Source organism: Ambystoma mexicanum, chromosome 4q (assembly GCF_040938575.1).
Source record: "Ambystoma mexicanum isolate Mex_15411 chromosome 4q, UKY_AmexF1_1, whole genome shotgun sequence".
Lineage (NCBI taxonomy): Eukaryota > Metazoa > Chordata > Amphibia > Caudata > Ambystomatidae > Ambystoma > Ambystoma mexicanum.
The window spans coordinates 197,909,701-197,929,807 of NC_090928.1; the positions used below are offsets into that span (position 1 = coordinate 197,909,701).

The 20,107-nt window shown below is 46.3% G+C and overlaps 1 protein-coding gene and 1 long non-coding RNA gene across 4 annotated transcripts in view; one reads left to right on the forward strand and one right to left on the reverse strand.

The window, feature by feature from the left end:
- Window positions 1–19,236, reverse strand: part of ZDHHC14 (zinc finger DHHC-type palmitoyltransferase 14) — a 670,162-nt gene extending 650,926 nt beyond the window's left edge. For 2 of the 3 annotated variants that reach the window (XM_069607727.1, XM_069607725.1), the window contains exon 1: window positions 17,914–19,236. In XM_069607727.1, coding sequence (XP_069463828.1) covers window positions 17,914–18,134 — 221 coding nt within the window. In that variant the 5' untranslated portion in view covers window positions 18,135–19,236. The remainder of the gene's footprint in view (window positions 1–17,913) is intronic. The other variant, XM_069607726.1, reaches the window with a different exon arrangement.
- On the forward strand, window positions 16,335–17,349 carry LOC138467589 (uncharacterized). The gene is made up of 2 exons (XR_011268116.1): window positions 16,335–16,522; window positions 16,903–17,349. It is a non-coding gene; the product is annotated as an uncharacterized lncRNA (long non-coding RNA).
- Window positions 19,237–20,107: the final 871 nt, after the last annotated feature.

The following is a 20,107-nucleotide window of genomic DNA, read 5'->3' on the forward strand; positions in this document are numbered from 1 at the left end:
AAATAAATAAAATAAACGCGTTGTCCACTGCTTACACTGTCTTCAGCGTTATATGAATGCTCGATTATTTTCTGTGCTCTATTATTAGAACAGAAACAGCATGCCAGCCACGAGAAGCACACTTTCTCAAACTAGCTATTGGCATCTGGTCCTCCTCATTTAGGGAACACATTGTCATTCATCTGACCAAGGACCATTCAGGCATCATTTGCCGTACATCTAGGTTCCCGCCTTCATATATGTACAGTGTCCACTTACTTTGCTAATCTGTCTAGCCCATTCCTCTGCCTTTGCTTTGCAAACGATGTTACCACTTTACATGTCCTGCTCTTGGACTGGGCACTTCTTTCTCTGGCTGGATGGTCCCAGAATAATCCTTCGAATGTATCGACGGTGCTATGAATACACATCCCAGGTGTTTCATCAAGGAGCTTAAGTGCTTACTACAAAAGCAGATGAACATAAAATGTGTTTTTCTTCATTAAGGCAACAATTCATAAGTCAGCCTCGCAGGAAAAGGGGCCATACATTTAGGTCCCAGTCGGAATGCATTTTTCCTTCAGTAGTTTTGTCTATCCCAGGGGTCTGCAACCTTTGACTCTCCTGATGTTTTGTACTACAACTCCCATAGTCCCTAACCAGCATAGTCAATAGCCAGATATTGGAATTGTCGTCTGAAACATCTGGAGAGCCAAAGGTCGCCGACCCCTGGTCTATCCCATTCCTCTGTCTTGTGTTACCAACAACATTCCCCTTTTCACACGTCTTATTCATTTGTGGAGTTGGCTTAGCAGCCAAAGAATGCATGCATGGGATGTTTAACATGGGATGTTTGTTTACCTGTGGCACCATAGACACCACTGGTATTTTGAGCATTCATATCTCCCAGGATTGCCCAAGCACGCTCTAGAGCCCCTCACCTGTCCAACACTACTTGATATCTATCCTTTTCTACTCCAGTGCTGCCTTGGAAACACAGTGTGCATGCGAACTCAACATGTTCATTTATTTATTTATTTATTTATTTAAATAGCGCTCCTAATCTGAAGGTATCTAGGCTCAAGCTTACAAGTTACAATTGAAGTGCAGGTGGTTTCATATACATTTTAAAAAAGTACATACAGTAATGAAAGTGATAGATTATAATACAACATACAGATATGATAAGAGGTATGTACAATTATGTTGCAATGTTTAGCATGCATCCAGGGCGGAGGTATGTTCTGTTTCCTGCATGTGTCTAGAATCTTGTACTTTAATCATTCGTATTCTTGTGTCGGGTCTCTCTAGCAGCTAGTCCATATATCTTGATATAACATGCAGAGCTGGTCAGATAGTACACTTAGCTAAGCGCTCCACCCCCACAACTGTGTGCAGCCTGCTGTAGCAGGTTCTAATCCTGGCGGAGTCAACTCAGCCTTTTATCATTCTGAGGTTGATAAATTGAGTACCACTCTGTGGGATAATAATGTCTTCTGTTAGTTCAGTGGTCGGAGACCTATGGGTGTGTAGCGCTATATAAAAAATAAATAATTATTATCCACCCCAATACAAAGCATCTTCCGCCTGCTGAACCCCGTCCTTCTACTTGTAAGGTCTTTTCCGCCTTGACTCCGTTTATCCTTTTTCATGCTCTCCTTTCGAACAGACTAAGGACTGGATGCTGTGGGCGGGGGAACAAAACACTAGTATAATGTTTGTCAAGTTTGGTGCATTGAAACGTCTACGGTGGTGACTGGGTGCAGTACAAAAGCATAGTAGCATAGCATTTGGCAACTCTCTGCTCAACTTGCACAGTCACCTTAGCGTCTGCAAAATTGCCAACACCATAACTGTGCCTTCACTATTCGCCTCTCTTCCTACACCAGGGGGCCGCGTATTGATATGAGAGGTTATTTATAACGCGCTTAATAACCAGAGGTTTCTAAGCGCAGACCCGAGGATCGAACCCGTGGTGCTCCGTGTCGCCTTGCTTCCAAGGCGGGTGCGTTGCCCCTGAGCTATCCTCCCGAGACGACAGTGCCCCTCTACATAATGATGCAAGACAGTGGTCGAAGTGTACGAAAAGTAGTAGTGGAACTATGTTCCCTGCTGGCTTGCCCCTCTCCCCACAAACCCCATCGCCACGCCCCCGCCCACGCACAATCCAACCCCCCAAAGACACCTGCTATTTAAGGGAATGTTCAAGTGCAAGTTGCAACTTCTTCCTTACGTTTTCTTTAAAACACAAAGCCATTCCAGAACCTTTTCTTTTTTTTTGTTTAATTGTGGCGCAGCGATCCTAACAGCTCCCGCCCACCGCAAGAACACTGCATGGGTTTGCTCTCCGCCAGAAACCTTTCGGCCTAATTCCCTCTAGCCACGCCTAAAAGGGTCCGACAGGACTACGGCTAGTATTCTTTTGTTTTTAATTGAAGTTCAATTTTAACAGGTATTTCTGTGGAAACCAAAGTAAAAGGCACCCACGATAGTTGCGAAAGAGGTGTTTTCAAGAGGTGCATGCACCTGTTTGCCTGCAGATAAAACGTCAAACTTATTTTTTTATCGCATTTCTTACCAAAACATGTGTAGGTTGAGTCTTTGGGGTAAGCATATAGTAATGTAGTGTTGGATGTTGGTTAGGGGGGGTGCAAGGGTCTCGCCCGCATTTAGCAGTAAAAAAAATCGATGTTTTTGCTTGCGGACATAATCATGCGTTGGTCTAACATGGAACCCTTTATTACACGTTCATATGTAGGCTTTAAGCACTAGTTATCCATAGATCACACTTGTGTATCCCAGCTGTGTCTGCACACTTCAAATCAAGCAAGCAAACAAGTGAGGCAGAACACTGAGCGGATGTCTGCGGGCACATAACAGCACATCTCGCAAGAAAAACATTGCGCAAGTTGCTCTACACAAAATTCCTCTAAAAATGACTGGCATGAGCTGAGGTTTTACTTTCATCATTAACGTAAAACATACCACACCTACACCTGCGAAAATGTGTCTTCCTTCTTTTTTTTTCATCCAACCCTAATTTGTTTGCCTTGTATTCTGGCGGGGGCAATCTAACACCCAGCCAATAAAGTGTATTAACATATCAACCTTCCTGAAGAAAGTCATGCTAGCCACCGTCCATGTACGAGATGTACATGCGTGTACATTACAGCAGATGCCTCGAAACCAGGGCAGATATTTATTTATTTATTTGTTTATTTATATAGCGCTCCTAACCCGGAGGTGTCTGGGCGCAGATTTGCAGTTTACAATTAAAGTGCAGGTAGTGTCATTTTCAATGAATAAAGTACATACAATGATAGGGGAAGCAAATTATAATAAAACACACTAGTACAATTACAGTGAGGGGGATACAGTTATAGTATAAGGCATATAACAGTTACAGAGAAGAGGTACATTAAGTTCCCTACATAGAATATTCTGGTGAAAATAGCCATGTTTTTCGTTTTTTTTCAGAAGGCCCAGTAAGCTGCCTCAATTCTGAGGTCTGACGGCAGGGCATTCCAGAGTTTAGAGGCTAGGGCTGGAGGAAAAACGTACCCCCTGTTTTTTTCTAGTTTATATCTAGGTATCATTAGTTGCTTGACCTGAGAGGCTCTGGTTGGTCTGTTGGATTGGTTCCTGGTGAACTTACAGTTTAGGTATTTGGGGGCTTTGCTCGCTATGCACTTGTGGGTTAATGATTGTGTTTTGAAGGTGATTCTACTTCTTACACAGCTCTGCATGCCTCCAAAGCAGCTTCTTGGCGCTCCAACTATATAACGATGATGCTGATGAGGGGCGAAAATTCAAGTTGCAAGATACTTGCCATCCCTTAAAAAAAGTGACTCCCCACCTCAATTCTATACATACACACAGCACACCACGTCTTACTCTCCAAGAGTCAAATACCACTAGCCATTGGCTAGTGACGAGAGCACGTGTTGCACCTGGAATGATGAAGATGCTGAAATGGGAACACACTTTCTATACAGGGTTTCAGAACAGCACTAGGCATTTCTTGGACCAAGCAAAGCCAAGCTCTGGGGTGACCCACAGCGCGGTGAAAAATGCCCACTGGCATTCCCACAAACAATCAAACCCTGAAAGGCCGTCCAAACACGGGAAGGGAAAACACTATGAAAAATACACGGGAGCCCTCCTTTTACCACCTGCCTTTGTGTACATCTCTAAGAAAGAATAGCGCCCAAGACAAAGCCACGGGCAACGACAGTCGGTACTAGAGCGCCAAGGCGTGAGGCAGCCGCAGAGGGCATGGTCTTACTGCACTGGCTTGCCTCCTTCAAGGATGAATATGGATTTGCTGCTGTTCAATTTGAGCGTGTTGGCTTTCTGCAATGTGCCTGTTCGTTCAGCCAGAATTCTTGCAACATCCATGTGCTCTGGCTTCAACCCCCCACACCGCGCTGTGCCATCTGCATAGGTCTGAAGATCAGGAACAGCGTCACTATTCCGGGTTAAGCACTGGGGCCTGCAGAGACGAGACACTCTCAGCTGTGGAAAGCAGAGTACCTTGTGCTCACCCGGAAACTGGCTCAAATACTAGACAACCCCAACGCCCCGTAACACCCCCTTGGATCACACAATGCTTTATACATCCCTCCTCCCAATCATGTGAGCAGGGATGTTGCTAGGTCTGGAAAAGATCCGGGGCTACGCTAATGGCGGGACTGTCGGGACTCGGGGCTAGCTAGCCTTTTGGGTGTAGCCCCTGAGCTTCTATCCGGGGCTACAATCAAAAGACACAGGGCTATAGCCTCCTCAGCCCCTCCTAGCGACGTCCCTGGTTGAGAGCCATCCCGTCGGTCTTATTTGCGTGTGACTTTTACTGCAAATGGTCTCAAGAACAGCCAACAGAGAAGTCTGCAGACTAAAATCGGTCCGACCTTTTTGGAAAGGAGTTTATAGTGTAGACATTGCAGAAATGTCCAATGAATTCTGAAAACCTACTGGGCTGTCTTTAACAGCATCAGATGTTTAATGGTCTTAAATACTAAAGAAGGTCTAAAAACACCTAGGCCTGGCTCCACAAGAAGTAGCACAAAGGCAAATCATTATCAATTCAGCGCCACTTCTGGGCTATTGCACTCTTCACTGGAAACAGTTCCCCCAGGGCAACCTTGGTCAAACTGACTTACCGTAAACATTAGCAGGTTTCAGTGCAAACAGTTCCCCTAGGGCATCTTTGGTCAAACTGACTTACCGTAATCATTATTAGCAGGCTTCAGTGGAAACAGTCCCCCTAGGGCACCTTCGGTCAAACTGACTTACTGTAAACATTATTAGCTGGTTTCAGTGAAAATAGTTCCCCTAGGGCACATTGGTCAAACTGACATACTGTAAATATTTTTAGCAGGTTTCAGTGGAAACAATTCCCCTAGGGCACCTTCGGTCAAACTGACATACTGTAAACATTATTAGCAGGTTTCAGTGGAAACAGTGCCCCTAGGGCACCTTTGGTCAAACTGACTTACCGTAAACATTAGCAGGTTTCAGTGCAAACAGTTCCCCTAGGGCATCTTTGGTCAAACTGACTTACCGTAATCATTATTAGCAGGCTTCAGTGGAAACAGTCCCCCTAGGGCACCTTCGGTCAAACTGACTTACTGTAAACATTATTAGCTGGTTTCAGTGAAAATAGTTCCCCTAGGGCACATTGGTCAAACTGACATACTGTAAATATTTTTAGCAGGTTTCAGTGGAAACAATTCCCCTAGGGCACCTTCGGTCAAACTGACATACTGTAAACATTATTAGCAGGTTTCAGTGGAAACAGTGCCCCTAGGGCACCTTTGGTCAAACTGACTTACCGTAAACATTATTAGCAGGTTTCAGTGCAAACAGTTCCCCTAGGGCATCTTTGGTCAAACTGACTTACCGTAATCATTATTAGCAGGCTTCAGTGGAAACAGTCCCCCTAGGGCACCTTCGGTCAAACTGACTTACTGTAAACATTATTAGCTGGTTTCAGTGAAAATAGTTCCCCTAGGGCACATTGGTCAAACTGACATACTGTAAATATTTTTAGCAGGTTTCAGTGGAAACAATTCCCCTAGGGCACCTTCGGTCAAACTGACATACTGTAAACATTATTAGCAGGTTTCAGTGGAAACAGTGCCCCTAGGGCACCTTTGGTCAAACTGACTTACCGTAAACATTATTAGCAGGTTTCAGTGCAAACAGTTCCCCTAGGGCACCTTTGGTCAAACGGACTTATCGTAAACATTATTAGCAGGCTTCAGTGGAAACAGTCCCCCTAGGGCACCTTCAGTCAAACTGACTTACTGTAAACATTATTAGCTGGTTTCAGTGAAAATAGTTCCCCTAGGGCACATTGGTCAAACTGACATACTGTAAATATTTTTAGCAGGTTTCAGTGGAACCAATTCCCCTAGGGCACCTTGGGTCAAACTGACTTACCGTAAACATTATTAGCACAGAAACATTGTATTGACCTCCTCTCAGCCAATTAAAATGTTTTTTGTGCAGTCAATAACTTCTGGTATTGGCTGCATTCTGAACATTTTGTCTTCAAAACCAGAAAGGGAAACAGCAATGCATTTTCCAGATTTCTTTCAACAAGAACCTTTTGCTCTAAGAGGACCTTTTTTTTTGCTGAAATTTCCTTTTTAACACACGAAAGAGGACTCAATACAGGGGGAAATGCTTTCACTTCCTTACAGAGAAACCATGACGTCAAATGCATGTTCATGTGAAACCTGTTTCAGTTCAACCAAGTTTACAATTAAAATGCTTAACTTATGAAGACAACCATGTTCTCTTAAAGCTACATTGAACCACAATAAATGTACTAGTACAGTTTGCCTATTTACTTTACTCCCTATTAAAGTAACATGCTTTATTTATTTCACCAACAAAACTCAAAAACCTGCATTGCTGCTACCGCTTTGGGCTAATAGCCTTGTAGACCCCGGGAGGGGTCATTATGATCCTTCCCAATAACTTGCTGCAGGACATTATCCCGCAATACTGACCCCTCCCTCTATCTATAAGGCTATATTAATATACGGTCTACATCGATTGTGAGTATGCAACGATACGGCATTCCTCAGAGTGTGACTCCCAATCATTAGGGGGACCCCAAAGCTACTTTGAGTTTTAAAATGACAGTACTATGATCTTTTATTTATTTATTTTTTGAATTTGTAAAGCGCACTGGCAGCCCAGGAAGCATCGAGGTTGGTCATCATATCAATCCAACTTTTCCGGGATAATACTCGGGACATGGCTTTTGCAACACATGGGTGTTAACGTATGGTTTCAGATGCTATTTAGAAATCAGCGTAATAGTCTGAAAAAACATCTATAGAGGCCTGAGCCCACAGGAAAGGCAGGGCCCTATCACAAAAGCGACCCTGCAAGCATACATAAAGCCATGATGTGCATAGGAGACAAACTGCCCGGCCCGCCCTGGTAAGAGGGGTATGAAACTCTAATCCGGTGTATTCGAAGGTGAGGGCCTTCCTGCCTGCCCTGCCGTTCACTGTTTAGGGCGTTTGGGAGATGAGGAAAGCCATGGTTTTGTTCACTTGGAGCAAACAGGAGTGGCGTTTGCTGACCATCACACATACATTAGAGGGGTCCAAATTGCTGGGAGCTGTTTAGCTAGAAGAGCCTAGTCAGCTTGACAGCAAAAGCTGCCAGTAGCTACTTTCGACATCCTAGGGCCACCTGATGCCAAAAAAGCCTCCCTATGTGATGGTAACACTGAATAAAGGAGCATTAGTGAACACTGCAGACACATTTTAAGCATCATTGGCCGAAGAGGATGGACACAAGCTTACAGTTTGCATCTCATGTGGAAGTTCATTCTGTGGCAATCTATGTGCTTGCTCCTCATGCCCCTGAGGTAGCGCCTACTTACTGGATGATGATGCCCGATACCCACCAGCTACTTTTAGCTCCTGCTCATCAAATCTTTGCTTCGGTTATTATGTATGTTCTTAGAAACTGGCCTAAAATCAGGACTGGCCTTTCGAAGCTCAGATGATAATCGTGATGATAAAAGTAACAATGATAATAAAAACATGATATGATGGGTTATTTATAACGCGCTTAATACCCAGAGGCTTCTAAGCGCTGACCCGGGGTTCGAAACGGTGTTGCTCGGTCTCGTCTTGCTTCCAAGGCGAACATGTTGCCCCTGAGCTATCCTCCCGAGACTTGTGGGTTATATAGCGCTGAGTTCGGCCGCGCAGATGAAAGTTGCAAAGGGCACTTTGGCCCAGGCGAGCGCTTAGCTCGCGAGCCAGCCATCAAGACATGTACCATGATGACCAACAATGATAACTCCTTTAAGGCAAAAATATCACCGGCCGCCAGAGATCTGCAACCTGTGGCTCTCCAGATGCTTAAGACTACACATCCCATCATGCCTCACCATTGAATATGCTAGCTAGGGTTGATGGGAGCTGAATGGAAAAACATCGGGAAAGGCAAAGGTTGCAGACCTACAGCAACCCTCTCGCCTTCGTACTATGGCAACTCCAGCACTTGGAGACGCCTGCGCTAGTAAAGCGGCAAGGCCACCTCTTCTTCTTCATGCCATGACCGGATCTCAAATACGCAGTGGGCCCACCTTTGCCCGACCGGTTCCGCACGCTGTACGGGCGAGCTGATGCCCAGGGGAAATGTATTGCCCAAGGCATCCCAGCTGCTTGACACGCACAGTAAAACTACTTCCCTTGCCTTCAAAATAAAAAAAGGCAATAAAATCGTATTTTTATGTCAGGCTGCCAAGAGATACCCAGAGTTGCCATGGTATCGAAACGGGTGAATACATTAAACACAAAGCAAATTACCTTCAAGATGCGAACGAATGCGGCTTCTACCAAGTCACGAGGGTAGCAACGAAATGCAGGTTCAAGACTTCAGAGGCTAGCACCGCGAGGAAGGGGTGCCCTGAAGAATTGCAGCCCATGGAGAGGGGTACTACAGAAGTGGCCCCTGGTCTGGAAGTGGGACGCATAGGGGGCGACTGAGGGAGCTATAGCCCCATGTCTTCTGATTACAGCCCTGGATAGAAGCTCAGGGGCTACAACCAAAAGGCTAGCTAGCCCAGAGTCCCGCCATTAGTGTAGCCCCGGATCTTTTCCAGACCTGTCCAGTGCCACCGGTGGCCGAGATATTGAAGGCCATGGCAGAGGCTTTGTTCGTTCGACTGCACCGTGGATCTTCTTGTAGCCAATGGCTTGGTCTGATGGCAGCTAGGATCAATGCAGAGCGCAGGATCTTGTACGCCGGGCCGCTTGATTATTACACTACGCAGCCGCCACGCGCGGGAAGCTGACGAAGAGACGGCTCTATTTGCGCGGCAGCCGGCTCCGCACCGTCCACCTCCGCGCATAAGCAGCGCGGGGATTTAACGGACCATTCGATAATGGACATGTGATGAGCTGGCCAGGAACAAAGGGATGCGGGCAGTGCTTCTCTGCATTAATGATAACGGTGTGTTATTGATATAGCGCTTTTCATAGTACATATTTACATACAATACCCTCCAACCGAAGTTAGTACTCATTTATCCACCTCGGAAAGATGAAAGGCTGAGGTGGCCTTGCTGGGATTCGAACCTGAGACCTGCCCATCACACACAAATCGCAGCATTGAGCGCTTAACACGCTGAGCTATCTTACTGGATGGCCAGTAAGGAAAATGTTACAACTATTCTAAAGCGGGCTAAGCAACCAGTGTGTGCCTTCTAGTGGCGCAGGACGTTAAATGTCATAGGGCCTGTAGGGTTTTTATTCCGCCTCCAGACTATGCCGGGCCATACGACTTGAAGAAGTCTCCATCATCTCCTGATCATGGGCATGTTCCCCATTCCCTCCTGAGATGCCGCTGCCACTTGACCCTTCACTGCCTGCAGGCATTGACACACACAAAGGGGTCAAGTGGACACATAAATATGTATGTAAGGTAAGGCAAGTTCTCTTTAATACTGGAGGGGTGACCACCCTTGTGGTCTCCCAGGGCCGAAGCTCATCTGGTGGTTGGTAGGTTGTGCCCTCCCCAGGGGCATCCGGACTGGAGTCTGAGGCGGTGGAAGGGGTGGGGTAGTACAGTAGGAGAGCAAAGCAGAAGCAGCTACACAATAAACATGAATTAGTGATGAGGGATGCGATAGGCGGGAAGATGTGGGAGCAGTGCTCTGTTGGGTTTGTATGTGTGCAGACTAACCAATACCAGGTCACAAAACGCTCGCGGTGCCTATGACTGTGTGGCAGAATATTAGCACTTAAATACCAGGTAAAGTTGGCAGCTATGTGGATGTGTAATATGCTCCCTTGAAGAATATGGTTTGGTTATGGGAACGGATATGGTCCCCCGATATGGATCCTGAGATTGCACCAACTAAGGCTATCAGTGACGACAAGGTCAAGAGGAGACAATGTAGAAAGGTGGTTGTAGGAGGGTGAAAGAGAAGACTTATGATATGTGCTTAATACCAGAGGTTTCTAAGCGTGGACCCGGGGCTCAAACCTGTGGTAGCTCTGTGTCGTCTTGCTTCCAAGGCGAGCACGTTGCCCCTGAGCTATCCTCCCGAGCACAGGAAAATGATGAGGCGGCCCAAAAGCAGGAAGGCCTCTTAGGGTGATCCATGGAAGTGGCCCTGTATACTGCACTGAACTGTAAGGACTGAATGGTCCGTGCAGCAGGATTTACAACTCAGCTGGAAATGGGCAACTAGAAGGACAATAGTCAAGAGGCACAGTGAACAAATTGGGATTGAAACACAAATGAATTTTCTCCAAAACAGACTCACCAACAAGGCCTTTTTCCCTGAGGGAAGAACTATGGTGATGTGGGCAGCAGATACACTTGGCAACACTTCAGAAGCCCTAATCAATGCGGAGTGATGCGAGAAGCAGCACCTTTGTTGTGTACAAACACAGTAAATGGGGAAAATATGCTTGTTTCGGTTTTCAGGGGAGGGGTTGAATGTTTAGAGTATGACCACGGTTCTGTTGTTCTGGTGGAGGGATTTGTGCCAGCCTGTTAGGCACAGATGTCGGAAGCAGGCCCAGTAACCCACTGAGCTAGTCTATTGACATGGGAAATTGTGGGCAGTGGCGTGCAAGCATCGCTACAGCAGGAACTCTAAAACCCTGAGATATTGTGCAAGGATTGGAACCTGCCCAGAACCTTTTCTAATGTGGGTTCATTTTAATTTGAATGTTTGAATTTTAGTCGATTGTTTGGGACTTATGATTAATTGTACTTTACACACCAACAAAAGCGTATCCGTTTCATACAAAGTATGAAAACTCAACTGTGTCTGTTAATCCATTCCTTTATTACCACGTGCCACACCTCGTGCACGGCATCCTTAGTTACTAGAGATTTTGAAGCGGTGCCAGAGTCACAAATATTTTAGGACCCACCCACAGTTTTTTATCCCACTTAAAAACACTGAGTTTACTGCCATGCAGGGAAGAGCCTCGGAAACCAGCTACAAATTCACGTGCATGAACAAACTGTCAAATATCAAGGTGCTTTTCGGACTTCTCTAGGCTCTAGGTCACAAATGGGGCCATCAAGTGCCATTTCTCAATGAAGGATGCATGCACAATCACTGGGTAGCACCACCTGTCCTGCAAACATCTGCACGGGGCAATCTGATCCATGTCCACAAAATGCATATAGGGCCTCAGTATGAGTATGGTGGTAATGGCGCAATTTTTCCGCATATTTACTGCCAAACTCACTTACCATTACCGCCGGATTGCGAGTTGTGGTAAAGCGGTATTAATCCCCATTTTTGGAGTGCACAGGACTCCATGGGGATTTGTGCAGATTTACAGCGAGTGCTAAACAGCCCTTGTTTTGGAGCCAAAGTAGTGGTTTTGCCGCCAGCTATATCCTCCACTCAACCCCCAAAAATTGGGGTGGGGCGGTGCAGTAAAGAAGGTGTAATTCCATTGCCACCAAAAAGTGGTGTTTAGAAAATACTGCACCACCGAGCGATTAATGAGGCCCAGTACAGTGTATTCAAATAAACCAAGGACATTTTGAATCATATCAATTGTAATTTGTTATTTATAACACGCTTATTACCCAGAGGTTTCTAAGCGCGGACCCGTGGATCGAACCTGTGTTGCTCCGCGTCGTCTTGCTTCCAAAGCGAGGATATTGCCCCTGAGCTAACCGACCGAGAAATTGTAAATCTATTGACAAATTGAATTAAAAAAAGGGGCTGCACAGAATTCACACTCATACAATAAAGAGCTCAGTCTATGATGGAGTCCTTCACACCCATGGTAATATTATACTCCATAAAGACGCACTTCAGATTATGGTAAAGCTGGCTAATCCAGCCAGCTGCACGTCTCACACACAATTACCGGTCACAGGGCCTCATCACCAGTTGGGCGGCAGTAAAGGTGTTACCACCGCATTTAAGGGTCCGCCCAATCTTGAGTCTGGCGTGTTTACCCCCAGCTCAGAGCTGGGGCTAAACACGCCAGGAAAATGCCCATATTACCACACAGTAATTGCACAGAAATGAAGAATTGGGACTAACATCGCCCAACCCGTGATCCAGCGGTAATACCGCCGGACGGGTGGCCACTAATGCTAATAAAGTTGGGCGGTATCCCAGCCGGGACGCAGCCCAACTCGTGATCAGGCCCACAGAGTCGTCCCTGGCTAATATGTCATATAGGAAAAGTGTCTTCGTCAACTAGCTGGATCTGGTCCAAATATGCCTTGGGTGAATAGGCAGCATGCAGAATGTCCCCGAGACCTCCTGAGACCCGTCTGGGTTTTTAGAACTGAATTCCATAAAGTGATCATGCAGGCAGTATTTAAGAGAACAGCAAACCGTGCATTCTCAAACTTTTTTTTCTAAATCTCTGGGCGTGCTCGTGCTTCATATAAAGCTACACATGTACTAGGCCTTGGGATAACAGACAGGGGTGCTTTGGGACACCAAGCTCGTTTTTTGGTGAGGGGGCGCGGGGGATGAGGGGTGTTGATTAAGGCCCCAAGAGAAAGCACAAGAAGGCAAAGCTTACATGAAAGATTTAGGGCCTGGTTTAGAAAGCGTTTTTGAACGGGACTTTCCCATGCAAAATTCTTTTGTAAATCAGGCCCTTTGCACAGAATGTAAAAGTGCAGAAGCACTTAAAACGAGAAGCAACACATGTGACAAGTGATGGCAACATAGGAAAACGCAACACCAACCAATCAAGGCGTTGAAAAACATGCTTGGGTACATTCACATCAAAGGGGGCCCCAACAAACAACAATGTCGCCCTTTCTGGTGGCTAGTACAGTAGAAAAGACAGCAATCACCTAGGAAACCTACACACACAAAAAGCCCACCTGCACCCACCAAGGTTGTCCAAATACAGGCCTCGAGGGAGGGATCCATGTCTGTTTTTTAGGATACCCTTAATTCATTTGCATGAGATACATTTTCATACAAGGATTCTAAATGTATGCAAATGTTTCCTCATGAATATTAATGAGGGATATCCTCCTTTCCCATGCAAAATTCTTTTGTAAATCAGGCCCTTTGCACAGAATGTAAAAGTGGAGAAGCACTTAAAATGAGAAGCAACACATGTGACAAGTGATGGCAACATAGGAAAACGCAACACCAACCAATCAAGGCGTTGAAAAACATGCTTGGGTACATTCACATCAAAGGGGGCCCCAACAAACAACAATGTCGCCCTTTCTGGTGGCTAGTACAGTAGAAAAGACAGCAATCACCTAGGAAACCTACACACACAAAAAGCCCACCTGCACCCACCAAGGTTGTCCAAATACAGGCCTCGAGGGAGGGATCCATGTCTGTTTTTTAGGATACCCTTAATTCATTTGCATGAGATACATTTTCATACAAGGATTCTAAATGTATGCAAATGTTTCCTCATGAATATTAATGAGGGATATCCTGAAACCCCGTCAGGATCCCAGCCCTCGAGGCCTGGAGTTGGACAACTGTGCCTTAATCCAATAATTTCTACATGTAATGAATGCCATGTTATTTCACATTAGTTTATGTGGCAAAGGATAAAGGCATAAACAGAAAGAAAGATGAGAAGTGCCAGTACAAAAAGGCTTGAGGTCCAGTGACTTTGGACAGGGTGTGTCTGCAGCGCACTGCGTACGCCGGCACTCAAGCTACCTCTGTCCTACACCTGTGTATTCTTCTAGCTGCAGTTAACACAGGAACTGGGACAGTGTTGATTCAATGGGTGTCTTGCCGGCACTGCTTGTCTTTTGTAAACTACTGCCTGTCCCAGTTCAACTGGTGCCACTTGGGTTTAAGCCAGGGGTGTTGATAGGTCTGGAAAAGATCTGGGGCTATGCTAATGTCGGGACTGTCGGGACACGGGGCTAGCTATAGCCTTTTGGTTTTAACTCCTGAGATTCTATCCGGGACTACAACCAAAAGACCCGGCGCTATAGCCCCCTTAGCTCCCCCCTAGCAACGCCTCTGATTTAAGCTGATCTGCTCTGGTCAGAAGGAACTCTTGGAGGAAGAAAAAATCCTGTCAGCATTTAACCCATTTAGGGGCCAAATCAAGGTGTACCGTCGATACATCGACGATATACTTATGATTTGGGAAGGCTCATCAACATCATTGACTTTATTTGTTCAATGGCTTAATGCGGTAGACTTAGATATTCATTTCACTTTTGAATATTCAGTATCCAGAATTCCTTTCTTGGATTTGTCTATTTTTTTCAAAGAAGGGTATCTCTGCACAGAATTACATAGAAAACCCACAGAGAGAAATACTACGTTGAAATATGAGAGCCAACATCCAGCTAGTTTACTTTGTAACTTACCCTATGGGATGTTCTTACGGCTACGCCGTAACTGCACAGATATCGCAGATTTTGTCAAACATGCAGCAATTTTGGAAAAAAGACTATTGGAACGGGGATATCCAAAGAAACTTATAAAAAAATCTAAAAAGAGAGCTCGATATACCAACAGAGACCTCTTATTGACACCCAAGCGAGACATTGAAAAGAAAGATGAATTAGTATGTGTCTCAACTTTTTGTCAACACAGTAATGCTATTAGAGGGATCATCTTAAAAAACTGGCGAATTCTTAATACATCAGGAACATCTATACCCAGACCTCTATTTGCTTTCAAAAAAAGTAAAAATTTGAAGCAAAAGATTACTCGAGCCAGTAGAACTTTTCCTAAAGTGCATACAATCCGCGATACCAATTCTAACCCAGTGGTGGGACACTATCCCTGCACTTCATGTGTTGCTTGTAAGTTTTCCAAAAAAACTACGTCATTTGTTTCACAGATCAGAAAGTGGACCCTTCGTACCTTTACCACTTGTAAAAGTAAGAATGTCATTTATGCCATTCGTTGCCCATGCCAGTTGTTTTATGTAGGCAAAACAACCAGAGAAGTGAGTACCCGTATTAACGAACATCGTTCAAAGATCAGAACTCGAAACCTCAATGCCCCAATGGTAATCCATTTTGTCGAGATGGGCCATACGGCTGATCAGATGGAATGGTTTTGCATAGAAAAAGTATATGCACAAAACCAACCCCAACTATTAAAAAATTTGGATTACAAGGAACAAATGTGGATATTTAATCTAAAAACATTAACATTGGGCCTTAATACCATGGAACCATGGAATTCGAGTAACTAAATACTACCTGTCTTAACATTTTATATATGTCGGGTAGTACACTGGTATACTGCCTAATCACGTGCGTTTTTCATCTGAGAGGGTACGGCCATTTAGAACGTAGGCCAGTTCAGTTTGTGGTCACGTGGTTAATTACGTGATCACATGATGTTTTTCACGCATATATCAATACCCTTGAAACGGTGATACTGTGTTGCACGCCACTTCCAATCGGACCCAGCTGGGATACGGGTGACTAGCTACTGTGAGAACTGGCGAGTTCTTTCGCTTAAGGTAAACATTCTGTCGTGTGGGGGCCTTTCGAATCACGGCGGTTTTTCAAATCGCTTCTTGCCTTTATTGTTTAGAGAAGGGAGCCCTACATCTTTGGCTTTCCGTTAAACCCCATCCGAGTCAAGCAATCTGGAGTCGGAAATATTGAGCAATTTTCAAATGCAACAACCCACCCCCCCCCCTACCTTTTTGAAATTCTCTAAATAGCAAGCTTTTCAGTAAGCCGTATTTGTTTAGTCACAATTGTGGTATTAATTTATCAATTTATTTTCAATTGGAAGTAATTCACTTTGGGTGTAGCCAATAATATAATTGTAAGAACAATCGGTCTCTCACATACTCAAACTCTTGTGTTGTGTTTAGGCCCATATAACATCAGGTGCAGCCAATCCTGGATTCGGGGAGTCACCTCCAAATTTATGACCGCTGGTTGAACGAGCGTTTGGACATTCTCGAGAAGAACGTTGGCGTCCACACACTTCGCTATCTGCAGGAACCTCTACGGAGAAGCTATTGTTTAATATAAGTGAACACAGCGTACAATTTAAGGAAGAGACGCACAGCCTTCCATTGCATGAATGAAGGTTAGTTAATATTCTTTAGTTTTATCTTAAGTATGTGACTCTCGTGTCCTGTCCGTGGGCCGCTGTAGTGGAGGATCGACATACTGACCTTGTGATATTTATGTGTACATTTGTATATCTGTAGCATTGATTCTGTCTATGGCCTGGCTCTTATCTGCCTCTCGGAGACACCAATACAAGAGGGTAGCACTACTTTCTGCCAGACACCTCAGGTCCATCCTGGAACTTTTTCCCGGGTTGGTAGCAGGCTCTTGTATATTATTACCTATTGTTCCGCTATAGATATTTTTATTATGGATGTTATATGTTTTTTGTCCAAGTACAAGGGCTTCACACATTGATATGTATTATCTGTGATTTTCTTTCTTTCTTGATGTTAGAATATATTTTTGTTACTCCTGATGAAGACGTCACTACACTAAAGTATATACGTCGAAACCGGTCGAGTTTGGACTAAGATGAGGTCGTGGTCAGAAAACTCTGGGACCCATCTTAATTGCCTAGGCCACTGATGTCATCTGCTGTGGCCCGTCAAATTGATTTCATGTTCTTTCTATAAATCTTTCAGATAAATTAATTATGATGAATTTTCTTATAGATTTTATGTCGTATATTGATTGGTGTTTAGTATGAATGGTTTGTCTAAATGGATGGATGAGGTTGTATGCTTGGATGATTGAATAAGATGATTTTTATTATATAGATGTGTCTTTTTTAATAAAAGTTGTTTCCTGCTATGTAAATTGTTATTACAAGTGCAGATTTAATCATGATTTGTTTGATATATTAAATTAGTATCAGGTTTAATAAAATCCTTGATACCTTTATTTTTGAATTGTTTCCTTTGGATGTCTTTCCGCTATCTAAATCTTAATTAATACTCCAATCCAAAGCGTGGGGTTTCCTGTGTCTTTCAGAGAATACACTGGTCAGAAGGAACGCCAGCTCCAAGAAATCTCAGCTGTATTCTTGTCTGGTTACATGAGTGCTCGTGTCTGAGTGGGCCCTTAATGATGTACCTGGTGAAAGCTCGATATAGCATTTACAGGGACTGGCTCAGGCAAGAAAGTTGGTGGCCCCACCTGCCGTCTTTTCCCCTGAACACGCAGCAACCAGATACAGGTGTTTGCGATGGGTAGCCCACTACTAGGGCATCACACACACCCCCGATGCCGGTTCACAACGGAGTTCTGATTTGTTTGTTTGTTTTATTCACTTATAATGCGCACCAAACCCGAAGGTAGCCGTGCGCAGCAGTACAGAATATGCGAGGCTTGAGACTGTGCTTAACAGTTGTAGTGCTGTAGATCATGGTTACGCTGGCGCATGGGGTGTAAATAATACAAGATTTGGCGACAAAGAGAAGCTAAGAACAGAGCCACGTGACTTACTCAAAGATAAAGAAGAGCCCGCTGGTGAGCAGGACCAGGAGCAGGGTGAGGAAGAAGACGCCGCTCTGCCTCGCCATCATGATCCTCCCGTTGCAGTAGAAGCGGTTCCTGCCCGGGAAGAGCTGCCACTTCCTGCGGAGTGCTGCTGCTGGTTGCCTTCTGTGCGGAGGCGACTCCATGGGCGAGGAGGTCCTGGTGCTGACCTGGCTGTACTCTCTCATGGGCCCACCACCAGCTGCTTCTCCCGGGCATAAATAGGAAGTGATTCCAGGGCAAGGTCAGCAGCGGGGCACCCCCGGGGAGTCCGGGCACCTTGGCGCATCACAACAGCCCATCCCAAACAAAGCTATGGCTCCGCAGGGCAGCGCTATAAGGGGTGCGGTGGTAAGTTGCTAAGCCCTCATGATGCCAGCCACGGAGACTCTCTCTGGCGGTGCCCCTGGGCCACAGTGGTTGGGCTGTTGCCAGTCTCCAGTTGTTGTCGGCTGCTGCCGATGCCTGGAGTCCCACAGGCGTACTTGAAGAGCAAGCAAAAAAGAAAAATCCGCCCAGAAAATGGTACCTAAAGACACTAATATCCGGGAGAAACCCAACGAGTAGGCAGCAGAAACCCAACGAGTAGGCAGCAGCGAGGTAAGTGCTTGTCCTCCAAGGTGTCTTGAGTGGCAGGTCGGATATTTACTTGAATAAACGAACCGCACAGGGCTACTTGGGTGTTTTATGTATCTTCAACCAAGGGTAAAAAGAAAACAGTAATTAACAAAAGCGTGTCCGGGTCGCCGGGGGTGAATCTGTCGCTCCGCGCACGGGGTCAGCGCTTCCTCATCCCGGTCCGGAGGTGGCGCCCCGCCGTCAGGCGGGGGCGACGGCCCGGGCATCGGGCTCCCAGGGTGAACCGCACATGTTGACACACGCCGGGATCCTAGGAGACCCTGAGCAACTCGAGGGGCGAGGCAGCGCGGCGACCAGGGGCAGCCGGGGTGGGCGAAGGAAGCATCCTGCGGTGCAATGTCAGAGGCTGGAGCAAGGGCAGGGGCAGAGTTTACCCCGGCAGCTCCTCGTCACAGGCTCCGCGGGAGGGGGCAGGCGACCACTGCCAGTCGATTCTGGGGCATTGCACGCTCTGCAGCCAATACCAAGCCGTGCCAGGTCGCCCTCGCTGCACCCTGCCCTCCGCCGCTGGATGCTCAGCTCCGGGAAGCGCCTTAATCCGCCGGCTGCGGAGGACGAGCCTCTCTCCGTGCCTCGTCCTGCCACACACAACGCGCGCCTGGCAGCAGCCTAGCAGAAAGGAGGGAGGCTGCCCAGGCGCGTCAGTGCCGGGGCGGCACGGGATGGCGGGCGGGCGGGAGGCAGCGCCCCAGGCACACAGCAGCACTTCACGGGACTTGTAGTTCGGCGCTCCTCTGTAAGTAAACATTCGAGAGGTGCCAGGGCATGGGGCTGCAGCCCCCCTACATTCAGAGCGGCGACCCGCTCTAGGTGAAGGAAGGTGAGCGCCGCCTCTACTGCCAAACTTGCCACCTGCTACCTCAAGTAGGTTCAGGTAGAGGCAGCTCAGCTGACATGGATGGGCGTTGCCTGGCTCTGCCCTGGGCCGCCTGTCTGCGAGACTGCCAGCACAGGGTGCCAGGGTGTCCTGCCAGTCGCCATTGCACCCTGGCACAAAGCACACCCATACCTGACTATCCTGGTCAGCTCTCAAGCGGTCATCCATTGTTGGTGAAGGCTGGCTCTTGGCATTGTAAGCCCGCATGAACGCTCATTTAATTTATTTTACATTTTTATTGATAACCTTTTTGTAACGCCTGTGGGTATCACGTCGCTTGTACGTTTTTCAGGAGCATAGCTCAGGGGCAGCATGCTCGCCTTGGAGGCAAGACGAAACAGAGTAACACAGGTTCGATCCCGGGTCGCGCTTAGAAACCTCTGGGTATTAAGAGTGTTATAAATGACCTATCATATCATCGGCATGGAAAAAGGAGGCACTAAATACAGGCACGTGAATAAAGTAAAAGTTCAATAGTAACTTGATGGTTGCAAATGAAATACAGAGTGCCATTATTTATTAGAGAGCCAGCTTTCGACCAATTTCCTGAAGGCAGTATAGGATCTCCCATCTCTGATGTTGGGGGGGAAGCGTGTTCCACAGTAGGGGGCAGTGACAGCAAAGCTTACCCCTCCGGCTCTGGCC